Source organism: Procambarus clarkii, chromosome 40 (assembly GCF_040958095.1).
Source record: "Procambarus clarkii isolate CNS0578487 chromosome 40, FALCON_Pclarkii_2.0, whole genome shotgun sequence".
Lineage (NCBI taxonomy): Eukaryota > Metazoa > Arthropoda > Malacostraca > Decapoda > Cambaridae > Procambarus > Procambarus clarkii.
In genome coordinates, this window is record NC_091189.1 from 14,568,060 (window position 1) to 14,590,355 (window position 22,296).

General features: G+C 48.4%; 1 protein-coding gene across 1 annotated transcript in view; it reads right to left on the minus strand.

Annotated features, from left to right (window-relative positions):
- Nucleotides 1-12,547, minus strand: part of LOC138372801 (germ cell nuclear acidic protein-like) — a 28,920-nt gene extending 16,373 nt beyond the window's left edge. The window contains exons 1-4 of the mRNA XM_069338456.1: nt 12,366-12,547; nt 8,392-8,674; nt 7,550-7,991; nt 7,301-7,341 (exon numbers count right to left, since the gene is read on the minus strand). Of these exons, the coding sequence (XP_069194557.1) occupies nt 7,301-7,341; nt 7,550-7,991; nt 8,392-8,674; nt 12,366-12,547 (948 nt within the window). The remainder of the gene's footprint in view (nt 1-7,300; nt 7,342-7,549; nt 7,992-8,391; nt 8,675-12,365) is intronic.
- Between the last annotated feature and the right edge of the window lie 9,749 nt (nt 12,548-22,296).

Consider the following 22,296-nt stretch of genomic DNA (forward strand, 5'->3'; position numbering starts at 1 on the left):
ATAAGGCCTATCAACTTCTCAAGGGCTATTAAGACCACCATAATAACTTACAGACTTGATATATATATATATATATATATATATATATATATATATATATATATATATATATATATATATATATATATATATATATATACACAAAATGCTCTGTTCAACTCTCGTTGCATATATCCCTTCTCTCTACTGCTTCTTCATATATTATATATTTATGTAACCTAGGAATGTGTTGTAATTGTTGTTGAATTGTTGTTGTTGAATTCAGAAAGTGAGACGTATTTAGCAGTTTATACAAATTGTATTTTTTTTTTTAAATTGGGCTATTTAATAAATTATGTGACATAAATGTAAACAATGTCATCATGATTAGGGAAAGATGCACAGGTTTCGTAACTGGTTGTGTTAATACGTGGTGAATCCTGGCCTATGTATATTCCACAGCATATACCAGGTATCTAACCTAGTAGATACCTGGTTATGCCTGGCCGAGGACCGGGCCGCGGGGACGCTAAGCCCCGAAATCATCTCAAGATAACCTCAAGATAACCTCAAGATAGTAGGATAGAAATTCGTGACAATTCCCCTGGGGTCAAAATGACCGCCTGGTGCTGCGAAACCCGTCAATCATTTGCAAGTTTCTTTAGTGGCCCATGAGCCAGGTGCCACACTACGACATCGCCTAGTCTAAGGGTCCAGACAGGTGTCGCTGGACATTGTTTCAGGAGGTTGTGGCTTGTCACTAACGTCTAAGAAACTTTGAATACGTTTATTAAACAGTTTACGAGCTCCGAGGGGCAACGAGGTGGTTTCTAAGGATTAATAACCCTGTGTTGTGTAGTTCTCAAGCTCGTGAACTGGTTATTATATACAGACGAACGTGCCATAATCTTGAAAAGATGTATAGGTTTCGTATGAGGACTCCTGGTCCTGGTATATAAGAACAGGAGTGTGTGTGTGTGTGTGTGTGTAGCACCTTGGACTTGTGGTGTAAGGAGCGTGCACCCGTCACTCAGGGTACACACATACACCTAGAAGTGTAGCCACATTTGGGGGTGTATATGCTGAGAGAATATACTGTGGTCCTGGACGGGACACAAGTATACTTGTTGGTTGGTGAGTATGCTCTGGTGGTGGCCTTGATAACCCTTCAAGGTCTTGATAACCCTTCAAGGTCTTGATAACTTTTCAAGGTCTTGATAACCCTTCAAGGTCTTGATAACCCTTTAAGATCTTGATAACCCTTCAAGGTCTTGATAACCCTTCAAGGTCTTGATAACCCTTTAAGATCTTGATAACCCTTTAAGATCTTGATAACCCTTCAAGGTCTTGATAACCCTTCAAGGTCTTGATAACCCTTCAAGGTCTTGATAACCCTTTAAGATCTTGATAACCCTTCAAGGTCTTGATAACCCTTCAAGGTCTTGATAACCCTTCAAGGTCTTGATAACCCTTCAAGGTCTTGATAACCCTTCAAGGTCTTGATAACCCTTCAAGGTCTTGATAACCCTTCAAGGTCTTGATAACCCTTTAAGATCTTGATAACCCTTCAAGGTCTTGATAACCCTTCAAGGTCTTGATAACCCTTCAAGGTCTTGATAACCCTTCAAGGTCTTGATAACAGTACCGCACATGAGACTGCTGTTCAAGCTCGAGAGGCAGGCGGGGGTGGGGGGAAAGGTCCTAGCATGGATAAGGAACTACCTAACAGGAAGGAGCCAAAGAGTAACGGTAAGGGGCGAGAAGTCGGACTAGAGAACAGTAACGAGTGGAGTACCACAAGGATCGGTGCTGGGACCAATTCTATTTCTAATATATGTTAACGACATGTTTACAGGAGTAGAGTCCTACATGTCGATGTTTGCGGATGACGCAAAGTTGATGAGAAGAGTTGTGACAGATGAGGATTGTAGGATCCTCCAAGAGGACCTGAACAAGTTGCAGAGATGGTCAGAGAAATGGCTACTGGAGTTCAACACGAGCAAATGTAAAGTTATGGAAATGGGACTAAGTGATAGGAGACCAAAAGGACAGTACACAATGAAGAGGAACAGCCTACCTGTGACGACGCGAGAAAGAGACCTGGGCGTGGACGTAACACCTAATCTATCTCCTGAAGCCTATATAAATAGGATAACGACAGCAGCGTACTCTACACTGGCAAAAGTTAGAACATCATTCAGAAACCTAAGTAAGGAGGCCTTAAGGGCGCTTTATAATTGCCTACGTGAGGCCAGTCTTAGAGTATGCCGCCTCATCATGGAGTCCCCATTTGAAGAAGTATATAAGGAAACTGGAAAAGGTTCAGAGGTTTGCAACGAGACTCATCCCAGAGTTACGAGTGATGGGGTATGAGGAGCGCCGGAAGGAACTGTGCCTTACGACACTAGAAAGAAGAAGGGAGAGAGGGGACATGATAAGAACGTATAAAATACTCAGGGGGATTGACAGAGTGGACATAGACGAAATGGTTCACACAGAATAGTAACAGAACGAGGGGACATGGGTGGAAGCTGGAAACTCAGATGAGTCACAGAGATGTTAGGAAGTTTTCTTTAAGCGTGAGAGTAGTGAGAAAATGGAATGCACTTAAGGAACAGGTTGTGGAAGCAAATACTATTCATAATTTTAAAACTAGGTATGATAGGGAAATAGGACCGGAGTCATTGCTGTAAACAACCGATGCTCGAAAGGCGGGATCCAAGAGTCAGTGCTCGATCCTGCAGACACAAATAGGTGAATACAAATAGGTGAGTTCACACACACACACACACACACACACACACACACACACACACAGCGAAGGCAAACTCCTCATACAGTTTCAAATATAACTACGATAGTGCCCAATAGACCGAGATACTTGGTCACCACTTGATTGGATGTTGAGAGGCGGAACCAAATAAGTGAAGCTCAACCCCCACCGCCAGAACAATTAGACGAGTACAATTAGGTGAGTACAACTTTTGGAGTTCCTCTCCAGGTAACATTTAATTAGTTTACCTGTAGAGGGGATCGGTCCCCTCGTCACAAACTTCATCATCGAGGGGGACTCCCTGACCTGTCCTGCTGCCTACCTGTTGCCTCCTCTTGTGACCCCTCTTCTTGTTGAAGTGAGACGCTGGTACTCCTCCTTCTTGTTCTTCCCTTCAGTCTGAGGTACAGTGGTGCCATTTCTTCCCGTTCAACGTGGCACATATCCACACAGTACCGGGTTACAGCCACACAGTATTGGGTTAATACCCCACAGTACCGGGTTACTACCACACAGTACCACGTTACAGCCACACAGTACTTTGTTAATACCACACAGTACCGTTGACTCTATATTTCCTCACTGATCCCTTATGTTATTGTGATTTCACTGTGTCATTATCTTACATGCTTGGGAGGAAACCCTTGGAGTACTATGGGGCTCGAACCCTTGGTCCTCGATAACACCATGCTGCTTGTCCACTTACTTGTTAGCTTAGAACTGTTCTTGGTGCTGCTGTCACTTGCTTAGCGTTCTGTCTTCATCCCCCTCCCCCACCGCACTTCTCAGGCGTTCTCTGTTCTCTCGTGTTATTCTGCAAGGATTGAAGTCCTCCATGATAGAGTCGAGACCTATATACTCCTGCTCGCGACTCTCAGAACTCTTTCCCCGAAAGTAATGGTGGTCCTCTTGTTTCTTTTCCACTTTATATAGGTCGTTTATCCTTACCTTGCGTTGATTTCGGGGCTCAACGTCCCCACGGCTCGGTCCCTGCCCCGACCATCTGGATTAACTGTTTCTGTAGAGGTGCATATTACAGCTGCTATTATATTAGGCGCTTTCATTGTTATAGTTCATGTTACTGAGTTGTTTACAGCATGGAGTTGATACTTCCTCAAATCTCCAGTACTTCATGATTAACAGGCCGATGTTAGCCAGCCTCGCATAGGCCGCTGATGTTATTCTTTTGATGTGGGCTTCGGGAGACAGGTTTGGCGTGATATCAACTCCTAGATCTTTCTCTCTGTCCGTTTCGTGAAGGACTTCATCTCCCATTCGGTATCCAGTGACTGGCCTCCTAGTTCCTCCTCCTAGTTTCATTACCTTACATTTACTTGGATTGAACTTTAGTAGCCATTTGTTGGACCATTCCTTCAGTTTATCTTGTAGCCTCACACTATCTCACACTGTCTTGATCCTCCTCATAATTTTTGCCTCATCAGCAAACATCGAGAGGAACGAGTCAATTCCTTCTGGGAGATCATTTACATATATCAAAAACAGTATAGGTCCAAGGACTGATCCCTGTGGGACTCCACTGGTGACTCCCCGCTACTCCGAGACCTCACCCCTCACAGTGACTCGCTGTGTCCTGTTGCTTAGGTACTCTCTTATCCAGTGGAGTACCTTTCCTTTCACTCCTGCCTGCATCTCGTGTTTGTGCACTAATCTCTTATGTGGTTCTGTGTCAGAGGCTTTCTGGCAGTCCAGAAATATGCAGTCTGCCCAGCCCTCTCTCTCTCTCTTGCCTAATTTTTGTTGCCTGGTCATAGAACTCAATTAAACCTGTTAGGCATGATTTGCCATCCCTGAACCCATGCTGATGTTGTGTTACAAAGTTCCTTTGCTCCAGATGTTCCACTAGCTTTTTTCACACAATCTTCTCCATCATCTTGCATGGAATGCAAGTTAGGGACCTTGCCTGTAGTTCAGTGCCTCCTGCCTATCACCCTACTTGTAAAATGGGACTGCATTGACCGTCTTCCAAATTTTTGGTTGAGGATGAGGGAGAGTTGAATAGAGGGTAAAAACTCGTAGTCGGGGGACTGAACACTTGATGGCAATGATGTGTTCAATTCATCTTAAGTTTGGGGCACTTGACGTGAGCGAAGCATGGAAGCTACGTTGCCAGTCTGAACAACCAACGTCGGTGAAGCCTTGATATCTGTTACGTCAGGGTAATTGACGTCACTTAAGGGTATCGGGTCACAAAGAGCGACCCGTGTTAACGACCGGGTAATTATCCGGTTGCGTAGCTTTCTTTAGTTGCTTTTCAAACGGTTGTGGGAGGCATTATGGGTAGTGAAGGGTCAAAGTAAAGGGTCGTTGGGCACCTAGGCTGGACTATCGTGGCGGGAACAGTAACCAGCAACAACACTATCGGCCAAGCTATCGTAACGTGACCGCGAAAATGGATGCTCTTTGAAATAATGAAACCGCATTATTCTTATCCATGCACTAAGGCAATTTTGGAAGTTAGCGCGTTCTAAATTACCAAGATTCATGACCCTTTGCCCTAATGCCTTCCTCATGAATATGTAGGATGAGTGGATGAGCAGCGGGCGTCGACGAGCACTGGTGTGCGTGTTGGTTGTCTGGGCTCCTCTCCTGGCTGATAGATGGCGCTCTCGTCTCTTCTGGACGCTGGGAGACGGAGCCTACACACACACACACACACATTTTATATATATATATATATATATATATATATATATATATATATATATATATATATATATATATATATATATATATATATATATATTATATATATATATATATATATATATATATATATATATATATATATATATATATATATATATAATGTCGTACCTAGTAGCCAGAACTCACTTCTCAGCCTACTATGCAAGGCCCGATTTGCCTAATAAGCCAAGTTTTCCTGAATTTATATATTTTCTACATTTTTTCTTATGAAATTATAAAGCTATCCATTTCACTATGAAAGAGTTCATTTTTTTAAATTTGAGCCAAAACTAACGTAGATATATGACCGAACCTATCCAACCCTACCTAACCTAACCTAACCTAACCAACCCAACCCTACCTAACCTAACTTAGCATATCCTAACCTAAAGTAACATAATTAAGTCAATAATCTATGTTCCTAATATAATATTATAATAATTATTCAAATAAACCAATTGGAAACAATTTGTTGAAAAAAAAGAAAATCACTCGGCCTATTAGGCAAATCTGGCCTTGCACAGTAGGCCGAGAAGTGCGTTCTGGCTACTAGGTACGACATATATACACACACACACACACATATATATATATATGTCGTACCTAGTAGCCAGAACGCACTTCTCAGCCTACTATGCAAGGCCCGATTTGCCTAATAAGCCAAGTTTTCCTGAATTAATATATTTTCTCTATTTTTTTTCTTATGAAATGATAAAGCTAACCATTTCATTATGTATGAGGTCGATTTTCTTTTATTGGAGTTAAAATTAACGTAGATATATGACCGAACCTAACCAACCCTACCTAACCTAACCTAACCTATCTTTATAGGTTAGGTTAGGTTAGGTAGCCGAAAAAGTTAGGTTAGGTTAGGTTAGGCAGGTTAGGTAGTCGAAAAAGAATTAATTCATGAAAACTTGGCTTATTAGGCAAATCGGGCCTTGCATAGTAGGCTGAGAAGTGCGTTCTGGCTACTAGGTACGACATATATATATATATATATATATATATATATATATATATATATATATATATATATATATATATATATATATATACTCTGGTCTGACTCCAAAACTGACTCTAGTCTGACTAAGCAGGTATACTGGTGGTAGATACCTGACCTTAGTGCTATCTCCTTTAGTCTACAGTTTACACACATACCTAAATATACAAATATCCTATCAGAGTATGAATACAACAAAACATACATTCACGCATTATTATGCATATCCTTCATACACCAACCGGAAATGATTAAACGTTCGCTTGCATGATATACAGTTTGCTTAACTCATAACTACAAAAATACCCATAATATTTCCTCAATATTACTGCATTTTCCCACAGATTTTTGTCACATTCTAAAACAAGAAAAAAAAACATGTATTCGAAAAAGCAAAATTGTCAGCCTACCGGAATGTCTTGGAAGGGGAAGGGGGGGGGGGGGTAGGGTACCTTAAGAAGGTCCCCCGTTTAGGGCCCCAAACGATCGTTCCTTATTAAGGTGAGGTTGAGTTAGGGTGTCGTAGGGTGTCCAGACCCGACACACACTAATACCGCCTCCAGGAAGCCTCCTGATTTCTTATGCTCCATTATATATTTTCTCGGCTGAGATTTTAGCGAAATATTCAGGATGATATGGAGGAGGGGGAGGGGGAGGGGGTAGGGGTAGAAAGAAGAGGAACACAAGTGAGAGAAAATGAGTACGAGAGAAAGTGACTGTGACGGAAGATGAGTATTAGTGGGGAAGTATACGAGGAAAATGTGAGAAAAGATGAATATGAGAGAGAGTGAGGGGAAAGTGAGTGGTGGTGAATATGTGGTGGCAGTTGGACTCACTATAAGACGTGAGTATAATATATTCCCTCGGCAGTGGGAGTCTATAATATAATATAAAATATAAAATAAAATGTCTATAATATAAAAAATATAATATAATTTTTGAACGGTGCACCTTCGAAGGGCAGTTCTTGCAATATTTTATGAGGCAATGGTCAACCTCTGGTGGGTTGCTGTGGTCTGTGTCACCCTCTGGAGGGTTGCTGTGGTCTGTGTCACCCTCTGGAGGGTTGCTGTGGTCTGTGTCACCCTCTGGAGGGTGGCTGTGGTCTGTGTCAACCTCTGGAGGGTTGCTGTGGTCTGTGTCAACCTCTGGTGGGTTGCTCTGGTCTGTGTCAACCTCTGGAGGGTTGCTGTGGTCTGTGTCACCCTCTGGTGGGTTGCTGTGGTCTGTGTCACCCTCTGGTGGGTTGCTGTGGTCTGTGTCAACCTCTGGTGGGTTGCTGTGGTCTGTGTCAACCTCTGGTGGGTTGCTCTGGTCTGTGTCAACCTCTGGAGGGTTGCTGTGGTCTTTGTCAACCTCTGGTGGGTTGCTGTGGTCTGTGTCAACCTCTGGTGGGTTGCTGTGGTCTGTGTCAACCTCTGGAGGGTTGCTATGGTCTGTGTCAACCTCTTTGAGGGTTGCTGTGGTCTGTGTCAACCTCTGGAGGGTTGCTGTGGTCTGTGTCAACCTCTGGAGGGTTGCTGTGGTCTGTGTCAACCTCTGGAGGGTTGCTATGGTCTGTGTCAACCTCTGGAGGGTTGCTGTGGTCTGTGTCAACCTCTGGAGGGTTGCTGTGGTCTGTGTCGACCTCTGGAGGGTTGCTGTGGTCTGTGTCAACCTCTGGAGGGTTGCTGTGGTCTGTGTCAACCTCTGGAGGGTTGCTGTGGTCTGTGTCAACCTCTGGTGGGTTGCTATGGTCGTTGTCAACCTCTGGTGGGTTGCTGTGGTCTGTGTCAACCTCTGGAGGGTTGCTGTGGTCTGTGTCAACCTCTGGAGGGTTGCTGTGGTCTGTGTCAACCTCTGGAGGGTTGCTGTGGTCTGTGTCAACCTCTGGAGGGTTGCTGTGGTCTGTGTCAACCTCTGGAGGGTTGCTGTGGTCTGTGTCAACCTCTGGAGGGTTGCTGTGGTCTGTGTCAACCTCTGGAGGGTTGCTATGGTCTTTGTCAACCTCTGGAGGGTTGCTGTGGTCTGTGTCAACCTCTGGAGGGTTGCTATGGTCTTTGTCAACCTCTGGAGGGTTGCTGTGGTCTGTGTCAACCTCTGGAGGGTTGCTGTGGTCTGTGTCAATCTCTGGTGGGTTGCTGTGGTCTGTGTCAACCTCTGGTGGGTTGCTATGGTCGTTGTCAACCTCTGGTGGGTTGCTGTGGTCTGTGTCAACCTCTGGAGGGTTGCTGTGGTCTGTGTCAACCTCTGGAGGGTTGCTGTGGTCTGTGTCAACCTCTGGAGGGTTGCTGTGGTCTGTGTCAACCTCTGGAGGGTTGCTGTGGTCTGTGTCAACCTCTGGAGGGTTGCTATGGTCTTTGTCAACCTCTGGAGGGTTGCTGTGGTCTGTGTCAACCTCTGGAGGGTTGCTGTGGTCTGTGTCACCCTCTGGTGGGTTGCTGTGGTCTGTGTCAACCTCTGGAGGGTTGCTGTGGTCTGTGTCAACCTCTGGAGGGTTGCTGTGGTCTGTGTCAACCTCTGGTGGGTTGCTGTGGTCTGTGTCAACCTCTGGAGGGTTGCTGTGGTCTTTGTCAACCTCTGGAGGGTTGCTGTGGTCTGTGTCAACCTCTGGAGGGTTGCTGTGGTCTGTGTCAACCTCTGGAGGGTTGCTGTGGTCTGTGTCACCCTCTGGTGGGTTGCTGTGGTCTGTGTCAACCTCTGGAGGGTTGCTGTGGTCTGTGTCAACCTCTGGAGGGTTGCTGTGGTCTGTGTCAACCTCTGGTGGGTTGCTGTGGTCTGTGTCAACCTCTGGAGGGTTGCTGTGGTCTTTGTCAACCTCTGGAGGGTTGCTGTGGTCTGTGTCAACCTCTGGAGGGTTGCTGTGGTCTGTGTCAACCTCTGGAGGGTTGCTGTGGTCTTTGTCAACCTCTGGTGGGTTGCTGTGGTCTGTGTCAACCTCTGGAGGGTTGCTGTGGTCTTTGTCAACCTCTGGAGGGTTGCTGTGGTCTTTGTCAACCTCTGGAGGGTTGCTGTGGTCTGTGTCAACCTCTGGAGGGTTATATATTATGGAGGTGCGTGGAACATACTGTGACAGTGCTTGGTGTATATTGTGGTATAGTGTGTGTATTCACCTAGCTGTGTTCACCTACCTGTGCTTGCGGGTGTTGAGCTATGGTTCTTTGGTCCCGCCTCTCAACTGTCAATCAACTTGAGTGTGTGTACTCACCTAATTGTACTCACCTAATTGTGCTTGCGGGGGTTGAGCTCTGGCTCTTTGGTCCCGCCTCTCAACCGTCAATCAACTGGTGTACAGATTCCTGAGCCTATTGGGCTCTATCATATCTACATTTGAAACTGTGAATGGAGTCAGCCTCCACCACATCACTTCCTAATGCATTCCATTTGCTAACTACTCTGACACTGAAAAAGTTCTTTCTAACGTCTCTGTGGCTCATTTGGGTACTCAGCTTCCACCTGTGTCCCCTTGTTCGCGTCCCACCAGTGTTGAAAAGTTCGTCCTTGTTTACCCGGTCGATTCCCCTGAGGATTTTGTAGGTTGTGATCATGTCCCCCCTTACTCTTCTGTCTTCCAGAGGGAAGTCCCCCCTTCCCATGTCCCCCCCCCTTCCCATGTCCCCCCTTACTCTTCTGTCTTCCAGAGGGAAGTCCCCCCTTCCTTCTTCTGTCTTGTGTGTGTGTGTGTGTGTGTGTGTGTGTGTGTGTGTGTGTGTGTGTGTGCGCTAAACAACACACATGCCGTAGCTGTGTGCATATGTTTTACTTATGTACTTATGTACTTATTTACTTATGTACTTTACTTATGTACGTGTGTGTGTGTGTGTGTGTGTGTGCGCTAAACAACACACATGCCGTAGCTGTGTGCATATGTTTTACTTATGTACTTATCTACATAGTCCCGCTCCCCCCCCCCCAGGCCGCCCGAGCGCCATCTTGTGGCCGGAGAATGTTCCGTAAAGCGATAACAAGATGGTAACGAGGAGGGGGGGGGGGGTGGAGGTGATCATGATAGGGGTGAGATTGAGAGATGAAGTGATTACGGAGCAGTAACTAGGTGTGGGAAGCGGCGGAGGGAGAGAATGGGCGCTGCTCTGCATATAACGAGCTAATTAGGCTTTTTAAGAGGCTGTTTATAGTTAGGGGGAAGGTGCTGGTAGTTTGACGAAACATTGAGAAAAATTACATTTGAGTGATTGAGAGAGAGAGAGAGAGAGAGAGAGAGAGAGAGAGAGAGAGAGAGAGAGAGAGAGAGAGAGAGAGAGAGAGAGAGAGAGAGAGAGAGAAGTGATTTCAGGGGTGGGGAGGGGTTATGGTCCCCGCGGCCCGGTCTCCGACCAGGCCTTTGCTGCAACTATGATGAGAGTTCGAATTTAAAGGTTATTAATTCGTCATGAATATCCGGACGGGGTCCAGTATAACGATTGACGGGTCGCTCTCTCCGGACATGAGTACGGCTCCCTGAGTAAGGAAGGAGGACGTTACTCACAGGTAAATTACGCTTCCTATAATGTAAATGTTGTAAAATTCATTTGATTTTTTTTCACACATTGTGTCGATTTGAACTTATTGCTGTTAAAAGTGTGTGTGTGTGTGTGTGTGTGTGTACTCACCTAGTTGTACTCACCTAGTTGTGTTTGCGGGGGTTGAGCTCTGGCTCTTTGGTCCCGCCTCTCAACCGTCAATCAACAGGTGTACAGATTCATGAGCCTATCGGGCTCTGTCATATCTACACTTGAAACTGTGTATGGAGTCAGCCTCCACCACATCGCTTCCTAATGCATTCCATTTGTCAACCACTCGGACACTAAAAAAGTTCTTTCTGAAGTCTCTGTGGCTCATTTGGGCACTCAGTTTCCACCTGTGTCTCCTTGTGCGTGTTCCCCTTGTGTTAAATAGACTGTCTTTATCTACCCTATCAATTCCCTTCAGAATCTTGAATGTGGTGATCATGTCCCCCCTAACTCTTCTGTCTTCCAGCGAAGTGAGGTTTAATTCCCGTAGTCTCTCCTCGTAGCTCATACCTCTCAGCTCGGGTACTAATCTGGTGGCAAACCTTTGAACCTTTTCCAGTTTAGTCTTATCCTTGACTAGATATGGACTCCATGCTGGGGCTGCATACTGCAGGATTGGCCTGACATATGTGGTATACAAAGTTCTGAATGATTCTTTACACAAATTTCTGAATGCCGTTCGTATGTTGGCCAGCCTGGCATATGCCGCTCATGTTATCCGCTTGATATGTGCTGCAGGAGACAGGTCTGGCGTGATATCAACCCCCAAGTCTTTTTCCTTCTCTGACTCCTGAAGAATTTCCTCTCCCAGATGATACCTTGTATCTGGCCTCCTGCTCCCTACACCTATCTTCATTACATTACATTTGGTTGGGTTAAACTCTAACAACCATTTGTTCGACCATTTCTTCAGCTTGTCTAGGTCTTCTTGAAGCCTCAAACAGTCCTCTTCTGTTTTAATCCTTCTCATAATTTTAGCATCGTCCGCTAAATGTGTGTGTGTACTCATCTATTTGTACTCACCAATTTGTGCTTGCGGGGGTTGAGCTTTGGCTCTGTGGTCCTGCCTCTCAACTGTCAATCAACTGGGTGTGTGTGTGTGCGTGCATATATCATTTTTTCAGTATTTACAGTATACATGCAAGTGCATTTGCCAGCACACGTACAAGGGTAACTTGGCGTGTAGGGAAGGTAGCCGCGCACGCTGTCCGGACCTCCCACTCAATCACCAGTCCTTTATAGCCGGTTGCGTGCCTGGCGGGCGTATGTGACAGTCGATACTATAGCTGTCAAGCCCCACATGCTCCCTGGACCCCAATGGTTGCCTACAATCATTGTCAGTGTCGGTGATTTTTGTCATAACTTGCCCTCTAACGAGACAAGCTAATCAAGGCTATTGAACGTTAAATACTCGTGCAAAATTGGAATTTTATCATAGGAGGAGGTGTCTGTGTGTTGAGGTGGCGTTGTCTGTCTCTGATCCCCCGCCTTGGCTGTCTGTTCTTGCTCCTCTACTTGGTGAACAGTCTTGGTGCGTGGCTGACGACCTGCTCCATGCCTGTCACATGCTGTGTGGTTGGCGACCTGCTTCATGCCTGTCACATGGTGCGTGGCTGACGACCTGCTCCATGCCTGTCACATGCTGTGTGGTTGGCGACCTGCTTCATGCCTGTCACATGCTGTGTGGTTGGCGACCTGCTTCATGCCTGTCACATGGTGTGTGGCCGACGACCTGCTCCAAGCCTGTCACATGCTGTGTGGCCGGCGACCTGCTTCATGCCTGTCACATGGTGTGTGGCCGGCGACCTGCTCCATGCCTGTCACATGCTGTGTGGCCGGCGACCTGCTTCATGCCTGTCACATGCTGTGTGACCGGCGACCTGCTTCATGCCTGTCACATGCTGTGTGACCGGCGACCTGCTTCATGCCTGTCACATGGTGCGTGGCTGGCGACCTGCTTCATGCCTGTCACATGCTGTGTGACCGGCGACCTGCTTCATGCCTGTCACATGCTGTGTGACCGGCGACCTGCTTCATGCCTGTCACATGCTGTGTGACCGGCGACCTGCTTCATGCCTGTCACATGCTGTGTGACCGGCGACCTGCTCCATGCCTGTCACATGGTGCGTGGCCGGCGACCTGCTTCATGCCTGTCACATGCTGTGTGGTTGGCGACCTGCTTCATGCCTGTCACATGCTGTGTGGTTGGCGACCTGCTTCATGCCTGTCACATGCTGTGTGGCTGACGACCTGCTTCATGCCTGTATATTTATTTAGCATGCTTTAATCCCCCTTCCTTGTTTATTGCATATTTTGGCAAACGTATTGCTCATTAACATGAAAACACACCGCACGGTGGCCTGAATAATGACAAAGAGGCGCATAAAAAGTCTATAATTTAAACCAATAGAGCAGCATTATCGCTCTGAATGATGAACTGGGATGAGTCGCTGCAAGGATGTGAAAATTACAGAGTGAACATTTCCAGCATTTGTCTCAGTTGAGGCGAGCTGGGAGTGTCGCCGTCTTGAGCAGTGATGAGGAGGGGACGTTGGTGCTGGGGTCAGCCCTCGGGCAGCAAATCCTGCCTGACTTGGTGACATAAATTAGCATGCAATAGGATAGAGAGAAATGTGGGTAGTTAGAGAAAAGGTTAGAAAAGGGAGGATCAGTCTCAAAGTGTCTTAGAATAGTTCCATCTTTATAAACCTGAATTCAGGCCATTTCTTAATTCTCTAATTTGTTTTATATAAGATTTGTTACGGATCTTGCAGCCTACGGATGCTTGTAATTTGTAAATGACAAGACTGGTGATAAAGCTGCTAACCTCTCTTCCCGGGTCCGTTATCGCGGCTAGTGGAGTTTGTTATTTATGTGAAATACTCCAGTCTGACAGGAAACAGAGAGTCATGCTGAGATAATGTCAGAGCGTCGAGCTGTCACGAAGATCAATACTAGGACCCTTCCTACCTCCAGCACATGTCAGCAACCTGTCAGATGAAACAGGTTCATTCATATCCGTGTTCGCAGATGAGAAGGAATAGACCAACGAAGGATTATAGTGATTGTTGGAAGATGGATGGCTTCTAGACTTCAACCCCGAAAAGTGTAAAATTATGTGAGTTGCACACAGCTGGATATGGTCAGAAGAACTTTGTTGAGCCAGTTCAATAAAAAAATAAAAATAAAAAAACAAAAATAAAATTTGTTTGCAAAAATAAAATACAGAAAAGACGAGGATAGAGTCAATGTATGGATTAATTATTTACTGGAAAGCCAGCGTTCAGGAGCTGAGACTCAGCCTTGCAAAAACGTCTATTCTAGTAAATGTGTACACACGCAAGCAAACACAAACACACACACATTTACCAGTTAATTGACAGTTGACAGGCGGGACCAAAGAGCCAGAGCTCAACCCCTGCAAGCACAAATACGCGAGTACAAATAGGTGAGTACACACACATGGGGGCCTGATAGCTGAATGAACAGCGCTCTGGACTCGTAATCCTAGGGTCCAGGTTCGCTCCCCGATGATGGCAGAAACAAAATGGGCAGTTTCTTTCACCCTGATGCCCTGTAACCTAGCAGTAAATAGGTAAAGTGGGAGGTAGACAGCTTTTTCGGGCTACTTCTTGGGTGTGTGTACTTACCTAGTTGTGCTTACGGGGATTGAGCTCTTTGGTCCCGTCTCTCAACTGTCAATCAACAGGTGTACAGGTTTCTGAGCCTACTGGGCTCTATCATATCTACACTTGAAGCTGTGTATGGAGTCAGCCTCCACCACATCACTTCCTAATGCATTCCATTTGTCAACCACTCTGACACTAAAAAAAGTTCTTTCTAATACCTCTGTGACTCATTTGGGCACTCAGTTTCCACCTGTGTCCCGTAGTGCGTGTGCCCCTTGTGTTAAATAGCCTGTCTTTATCTACCCTATCAATTCCCTTGAGAATCTTGAAAGTGGTGATCATGTCCCCCCCCCCCTAACTCTTCTGTCTTCCAGCGAAGTAAGGTTTAATTCCCGTAGTCTCTCCTCGTAGCTCATACCGTGTGTGTGTGTGTGTGTGTGTGTGAGATAGGAAAAAAAAGTTGATTGACAGTTGTGAGGCGGGTCGAAAGAGCTCAACCCTATCAAGCACAACTAGGTGAATACAGACGCACACATACACGAAGGCGGGACCTGTTAAACGGGTAGGCGGGTCCAAAGAGCAGCCCACATCAAAAGGATAACGTCTGCGGCGTATGCGAGGCTGGCTAACATCAGAACAGCCTTCAGGAACCTGTGTAAGGAATCATTCAGAATCTTGTATACCACATATGTAAGACCAATCCTGGAGTATGCGGCCCCAGCATGGAGCCCGTACCTTGTTAAGCACAAGACGAAGCTGGACAAAGTTTAGAAGTATGCTACTAGGCTAGTCCCAGAACTAAGAGGCATGAGTTACGAGGAAAAGCTGCGTGAAATGCACCCGACGACACTGGAAGACAGAAGAGTAAGGGGAGACATGATCACTACCTACAAAATTATCAGCGGAATTGACAGGGTAGATAAGAATAAATTGTTTAACACGGTGGTACGCGAACAAGGGGACACAGGTGGAAACCGAGTACCCAAATGAGCCACAGAGACGTTAGAAAGAACTTTTTCAGTGTCAGAGTAGTTAGTAAATGGAATGCATTGGACATTGATGTGGTGGAGGCTGACACCATACACAGTTTCAAATGTAGATATGATAGAGCCCAGTAGGCTCATGAATCTGTACACCAGTTGATTGACGGTAGAGAGGGCGGGACCAAAGAGCCAGAGCTCAACCCCCGCAAGCACAACTAAAGGATACACCACACACACACACACACACACACACACACACACACACACACACACACACACACACACACACACACACACACACACACACACGCACACAACCCGCCCTTGTTAAACAGATAATCACGACCCATCGTTGCCTCACAAACAAGACCTGCTAAACTCGCCAGAAAGTGAGTCTTCGACACCCAAGTAGTGGTGTTTACGCGCCAGGCGGCAAGTGGTCATCCACCAGCAACCCGCCCTGCCTCAACTACCCTCACCTATTAACTGCCTCCTCAATGGCAGTTTGGAATCAATAAAAACAAATAGTACAAATTGAAATGATAGTCATTACCCAGAGTTTATGTCACCCGGGCTGGTCGGAAGCCCGCGGGATGGTCGTAAATTTCGCTAAATGTCTGGGGTTCAGTTCTGGTCTCTGTTCGTCTTTAATACGTCGGCGGCCAGGCGGCCAAGTAACGGTCGCTCAGGCTTGGGCTTCGTTCAGCGGGTGACTGAGAACGCTTCGTGAAGCGGTGTCAAGCCAAGCACTTGGACTCTGCCAATGTTTGTATGATAGCGGGATGAATAACGTGGACTTGGGTCGCTATTCCTCGGGGGAAGGAGGAGGAGAGGAAGCCTCGAGGGAGTAGTGACTCGGGTGAAGCAGCAGACGAAGGTATACGGGAGTGTTGTGGAACAAGGTGGTGGAGTAATGATTGTCTGAGTAACCTCTCATCCTGCAGGCTCCACCGACGGCCGCTCCCGCCACCACCAGCTGACTATAACCCCCATGGTCGTCTTCCTCTTGTTGTGAGTACTGTCTGGTGGTCGTGTTCCTCTTGTTGTCTTGTTGAGTACTGTCTGGTGGTCGTCTTCCTCTTGTTGAGTACTGTCTGGTGGTCGTGTTCCTCTTGTTGAGTACTGTCCGGTGGTCGTGTTCCTCTTGTTGAGTACTGTCTGGTGGTCGTGTTCCTCTTGTTGTCTTGTTGAGTACTGTCTGGTGGTCGTGTTCCTCTTGTTGAGTACTGTCTGGTGGTCGTGTTCCTCTTGTTGAGTACTGTCCGGTGGTCGTGTTCCTCTTGTTGAGTACTGTCCGGTGGTCGTGTTCCTCTTGTTGTGAGTACTGTCCGGTGGTCGTGTTCCTCTTGTTGAGTACTGTCTGGTGGTCGTGTTCCTCTTGTTGTCTTGTTGAGTACTGTCTGGTGGTCGTGTTCCTCTTGTTGAGTACTGTCCGGTGGTCGTGTTCCTCTTGTTGAGTACTGTCCGGTGGTCGTGTTCCTCTTGTTGAGTACTGTCCGGTGGTCGCTACTCCCCAGCTACACTCACAGTGTGTCGCTACACCTCAGCTACACTCCCAGTGTGCCGCTACACCTCAGCTACACTTCCAGTGTGCCGCTACACCTCAGCTACACTCCCAGTGTGCCGCTACACCTCAGCTACACTTCCAGTGTGCCGCTACACCTCAGCTACACTCACAGTGTGCCGCTACACCTCAGCTACACTCCCAGTGTGCCGCTACACCTCAGCTACACTTCCAGTGTGCCGCTATACCTCAGCTACACTCACAGTGTGCCGCTACACCTCAGCTACACTCACATTGTGCCGCTACACCTCAGCTACACTCCCAGTGTGCCGCTACACCTCAGCTACACTCACAGTGTGCCGCTATACCTCAGCTACACTCACAGTGTGCCGCTACACCTCAGCTACACTCACATTGTGCCGCTACACCTCAGCTACACTCACAGTGTGTCGCTACACCTCAGCTACACTCCCAGTGTGTCGCTACACCTCAGCTACACACCCAGTGTGTCGCTACACCTCAGTAACACTCCCAGTGTGTCGCTACACCTCAGCTACACTCCCAGTGTGTCGCTACACCTCAGCTACACACCCAGTGTGTCGCTACACCTCAGTAACACACCCAGTGTGTCGCTACACCTCAGCTACACACCCAGTGTGTCGCTACACCTCAGTAACACTCCCAGTGTGTCGCTACACCTCAGCTACACACCCAGTGTGTCGCTACACCTCAGTAACACACCCAGTGTGTCGCTACACCTCAGTAACACTCCCAGTGTGTCGCTACACCTCAGTAACACTCCCAGTGTGTCGCTACACCTCAGCTACACACCCAGTGTGTCGCTACACCTCAGTAACACTCCCAGTGTGTCGCTACACCTCAGTAACACTCCCAGTGTGTCGCTACACCTCAGCTACACACCCAGTGTGTCGCTACACCTCAGTAACACACCCAGTGTGTCGCTACACCTCAGCTACACACCCAGTGTGTCGCTACACCTCAGCTACACACCCAGTGTGTCGCTACACCTCAGTAACACTCCCAGTGTGTCGCTACACCTCAGTAACACTCCCAGTGTGTCGCTACACCTCAGCTACACACCCAGTGTGTCGCTACACCTCAGTAACACACCCAGTGTGTCGCTATACCTCAGCTACACACCCAGTGTGTCGCTACACCTCAGTAACACACCCAGTGTGTCGCTATACCTCAGCTACACACCCAGTGTGTCGCTACACCTCAGTAACACTCCCAGTGTGTCGCTACACCTCAGTAACACTCCCAGTGTGTCGCTACACCTCAGCAACACACCCAGTGTGTCGCTACACCTCAGTAACACACCCAGTGTGTCGCTACACCTCAGCTACACACCCAGTGTGTCGCTACACCTCAGTAACACTCCCATTGTGTCGCTACACCTCAGTAACACACCCAGTGTGTCGCTACACCTCAGTAACACACCCAGTGTGTCGCTACACCTCAGTAACACACCCAGTGTGTCGCTACACCTCAGTAACACACCCAGTGTGTCGCTACACCTCAGCTACACACCCAGTGTGTCGCTACACCTCAGTAACACTCCCAGTGTGTCGCTACACCTCAGTAACACACCCAGTGTGTCGCTACACCTCAGTAACACACCCAGTGTGTCGCTACACCTCAGTAACACTCCCAGTGTGTCGCTACACCTCAGCTACACTCCCATTGTGTCGCTACACCTCAGCTACACACCCAGTGTGTCGCTACACCTCAGTAACACTCCCAGTGTGCCGCTACACCTCAGTAACACACCCAGTGTGTCGCTACACCTCAGCTACACACCCAGTGTGTCGCTACACCTCAGCTACACACCCAGTGTGTCGCTACACCTCAGCTACACACCCAGTGTGTCGCTACACCTCAGCTACACACCCAGTGTGTCGCTACACCTCAGCTACACACCCAGTGTGTCGCTACACCTCAGCTACACATCCAGTGTGTCGCTACACCTCAGCTACACACCCAGTGTGTCGCTACACCTCAGCTACACACCCAGTGTGTCGCTACACCTCAGTAACACTCCCAGTGTGCCGCTACACCTCAGCTACAGTCACAGTGTGCCGCTACACCTCAGCTACACTCACAGTGTGCCGCTACACCTCAGCTACACTCCCAGTGTGCCGCTACAACTCAGCAACACTCCCAGTGTGCCGCTACACCTCAGTAACACACCCAGTGTGTCGCTACACCTCAGTAACACTCACAGTGTGCCGCTACACCTCAGCAACACTCCCAGTGTGCCGCTAAACCTCAGTAACACTCCCAGTGTGTCGCTACACCTCAGTAACACTCCCAGTGTGTCGCTACACCTCAGTAACACTCACAGTGTGCCGCTACACCTCAGCAACACTCCCAGTGTGCCGCTACACCTCAGTAACACTCCCAGTGTGTCGCTACACCTCAGTAACACTCCCAGTGTGCCGCTACACCTCAGTAACACACCCAGTGTGTCGCTACACCTCAGCTACACACCCAGTGTGTCGCTACACCTCAGCTACACTCCCAGTGTGCCGCTACACCTCAGTAACACTCCCAGTGTGCCGCTACACCTCAGCAACACTCACAGTGTGCCGCTACACCTCAGCTACACTCACAGTGTGCCGCTACACCTCAGCTACACTCACAGTGTGCCGCTACAACTCAGCAACACTCACACTGTGCCGCTACACCTCAGTAACACTCCCAGTGTGCCGCTACACCTCAGCTACACTCCCAGTGTGCCGCTACACCTCAGCTACACACCCAGTGTGTCGCTACACCTCAGCTACACTCCCAGTGTGCCGCTACACCTCAGTAACACTCCCAGTGTGCCGCTACACCTCAGCAACACTCACAGTGTGCCGCTACACCTCAGCTACACTCACAGTGTGCCGCTACACCTCAGCTACACTCCCAGTGTGCCGCTACACCTCAGCTACACTCCCAGTGTGCCGCTACACCTCAGCTACACTCCCAGTGTGCCGCTACACCTCAGCTACACTCCCAGTGTGCCGCTACACCTCAGCAACACTCCCAGTGTGTCGCTACACCTCAGCAACACTCACAGTGTGTCGCTACACCTCAGTAACACTCCCAGTGTGCCGCTACACCTCAGTAACACTCCCAGTGTGTCGCTACACCTCAGCAACACTCACAGTGTGCCGCTACACCTCAGTAACACTCCCAGTGTGTCGCTACACCTCAGCAACACTCCCAGTGTGTCGCTACACCTCAGCAACACTCACAGTGTGTCGCTACACCTCAGCAACACTCACAGTGTGCCGCTACACCTCAGTAACACTCCCAGTGTGTCGCTACACCTCAGCTACACTCCCAGTGTGCCGCTACACCTCAGCTACACACCCAGTGTGTCGCTACACCTCAGTAACACACCCAGTGTGTCGCTACACCTCAGCTACACTCACAGTGTGTCGCTACAACTCAGCAACACTCACAGTGTGTCGCTACACCTCAGCATCACTCACAGTGTGCCGCTACACCTCAGCTACACTCACAGTGTGCCGCTACACCTCAGCAACACTCACAGTGTGCCGCTACACCTCAGCAACACTCACAGTGTGCCGCTACACCTCAGCAACACTCACAGTGTGTCGCTACACCTCAGCAACACTCACAGTGTGCCGCTACACCTCAGAAACACTCACAGTGTGCCGCTACACCTCAGTAACACTCCCAGTGTGTCGCTACACCTCAGCAACACTCACAGTGTGCCGCTACACCTCAGCAACACTCACAGTGCGCCGCTACACCTCAGCTACACTCACAGTGTGCCGCTACACCTCAGCTACACTCCCAGTGTGCCGCTACACCTCAGCTACACTCACAGTGTGCCGCTACACCTCAGCAACACTCACAGTGTGTCGCTACACCTCAGCTACACTCCCAGTGTGCCGCTACACCTCAGCAACACTCACAGTGTGCCGCTACACCTCAGCTACACTCCCAGTGTGCCGCTACACCTCAGCAACACTCACAGTGTGCCGCTACACCTCAGCAACACTCACAGTGTGCCGCTACACCTCAGCAACACTCACAGTGTGCCGCTACACCTCAGCAACACTCACAGTGTGCCGCTACACCTCAGCTACACTCACAGTGTGCCGCTACACCTCAGCTACACTCAGTGTGCCGCTACACCTCAGCTACACTCACAGTGTGCCGCTACACCTCAGCTACACTCACAGTGTGCCGCTACACCTCAGCTACACTCACAGTGTGCCGCTACACCTCAGCTACACTCACAGTGTGCCGCTACACCTCAGCAACACTCACAGTGTGCCGCTACACCTCAGCAACACTCACAGTGTGCCGCTACACCTCAGCTACACTCACAGTGTGCCGCTACACCTCAGCTACACTCACAGTGTGCCGCTACACCTCAGCTACACTCACAGTGTGCCGCTACACCTCAGCTACACTCACAGTGTGCCGCTACACCTCAGCTACACTCACAGTGTGCCGCTACACCTCAGCTACACTCACAGTGTGCCGCTACACCTCAGCAACACTCACAGTGTGTCGCTACACCTCAGCAACACTCACAGTGTGCCGCTACACCTCAGCTACACTCACAGTGTGCCGCTACACCTCAGCAACACTCACAGTGTGCCGCTACACCTCAGCTACACTCCCAGTGTCACTACACCTCAGCAACACTCACAGTGTGTCGCTACACCTCAGCTACACTCACAGTGTGCCGCTACACCTCAGCTACACTCACACTGTGCCGCTACACCTCAGCAACACTCACAGTGTGCCGCTACACCTCAGCTACACTCTGCTCCTCAGCAGTCACAAATGACGCTCCTGTTGGCCTTTGTTTTCTTCAAGTGCATTTTTGGGTATGTTCCCCTCGCCCTTATCTGTTGTTGTTACTGTTACTGCTCCTGCTTCCCCCTCGCCCTTATCTGTTGTTGTTACTGTTACTGCTCCTGCTTCCCCCTCGCCCTTATCTGTTGTTGTTACTGTTACTGCTCCTGCTTCCCCCTCGCCCTTATCTGTTGTTGTTACTGTTACTGCTCCTGCTTCCGTTGGTTTATTGACTCGCTTCCTTTGGCTTATATTCCTCCTCCTGCCCCTGCTGCTGTTGTTGTTGTTGTTGTTGTTGTTACTGCTGCTGTTGTTGTTGTTGTTACTGCTTATGTTGTTGTTGTTGTTACTGCTGTTGTTGTTGTTACTGCTGCTGTT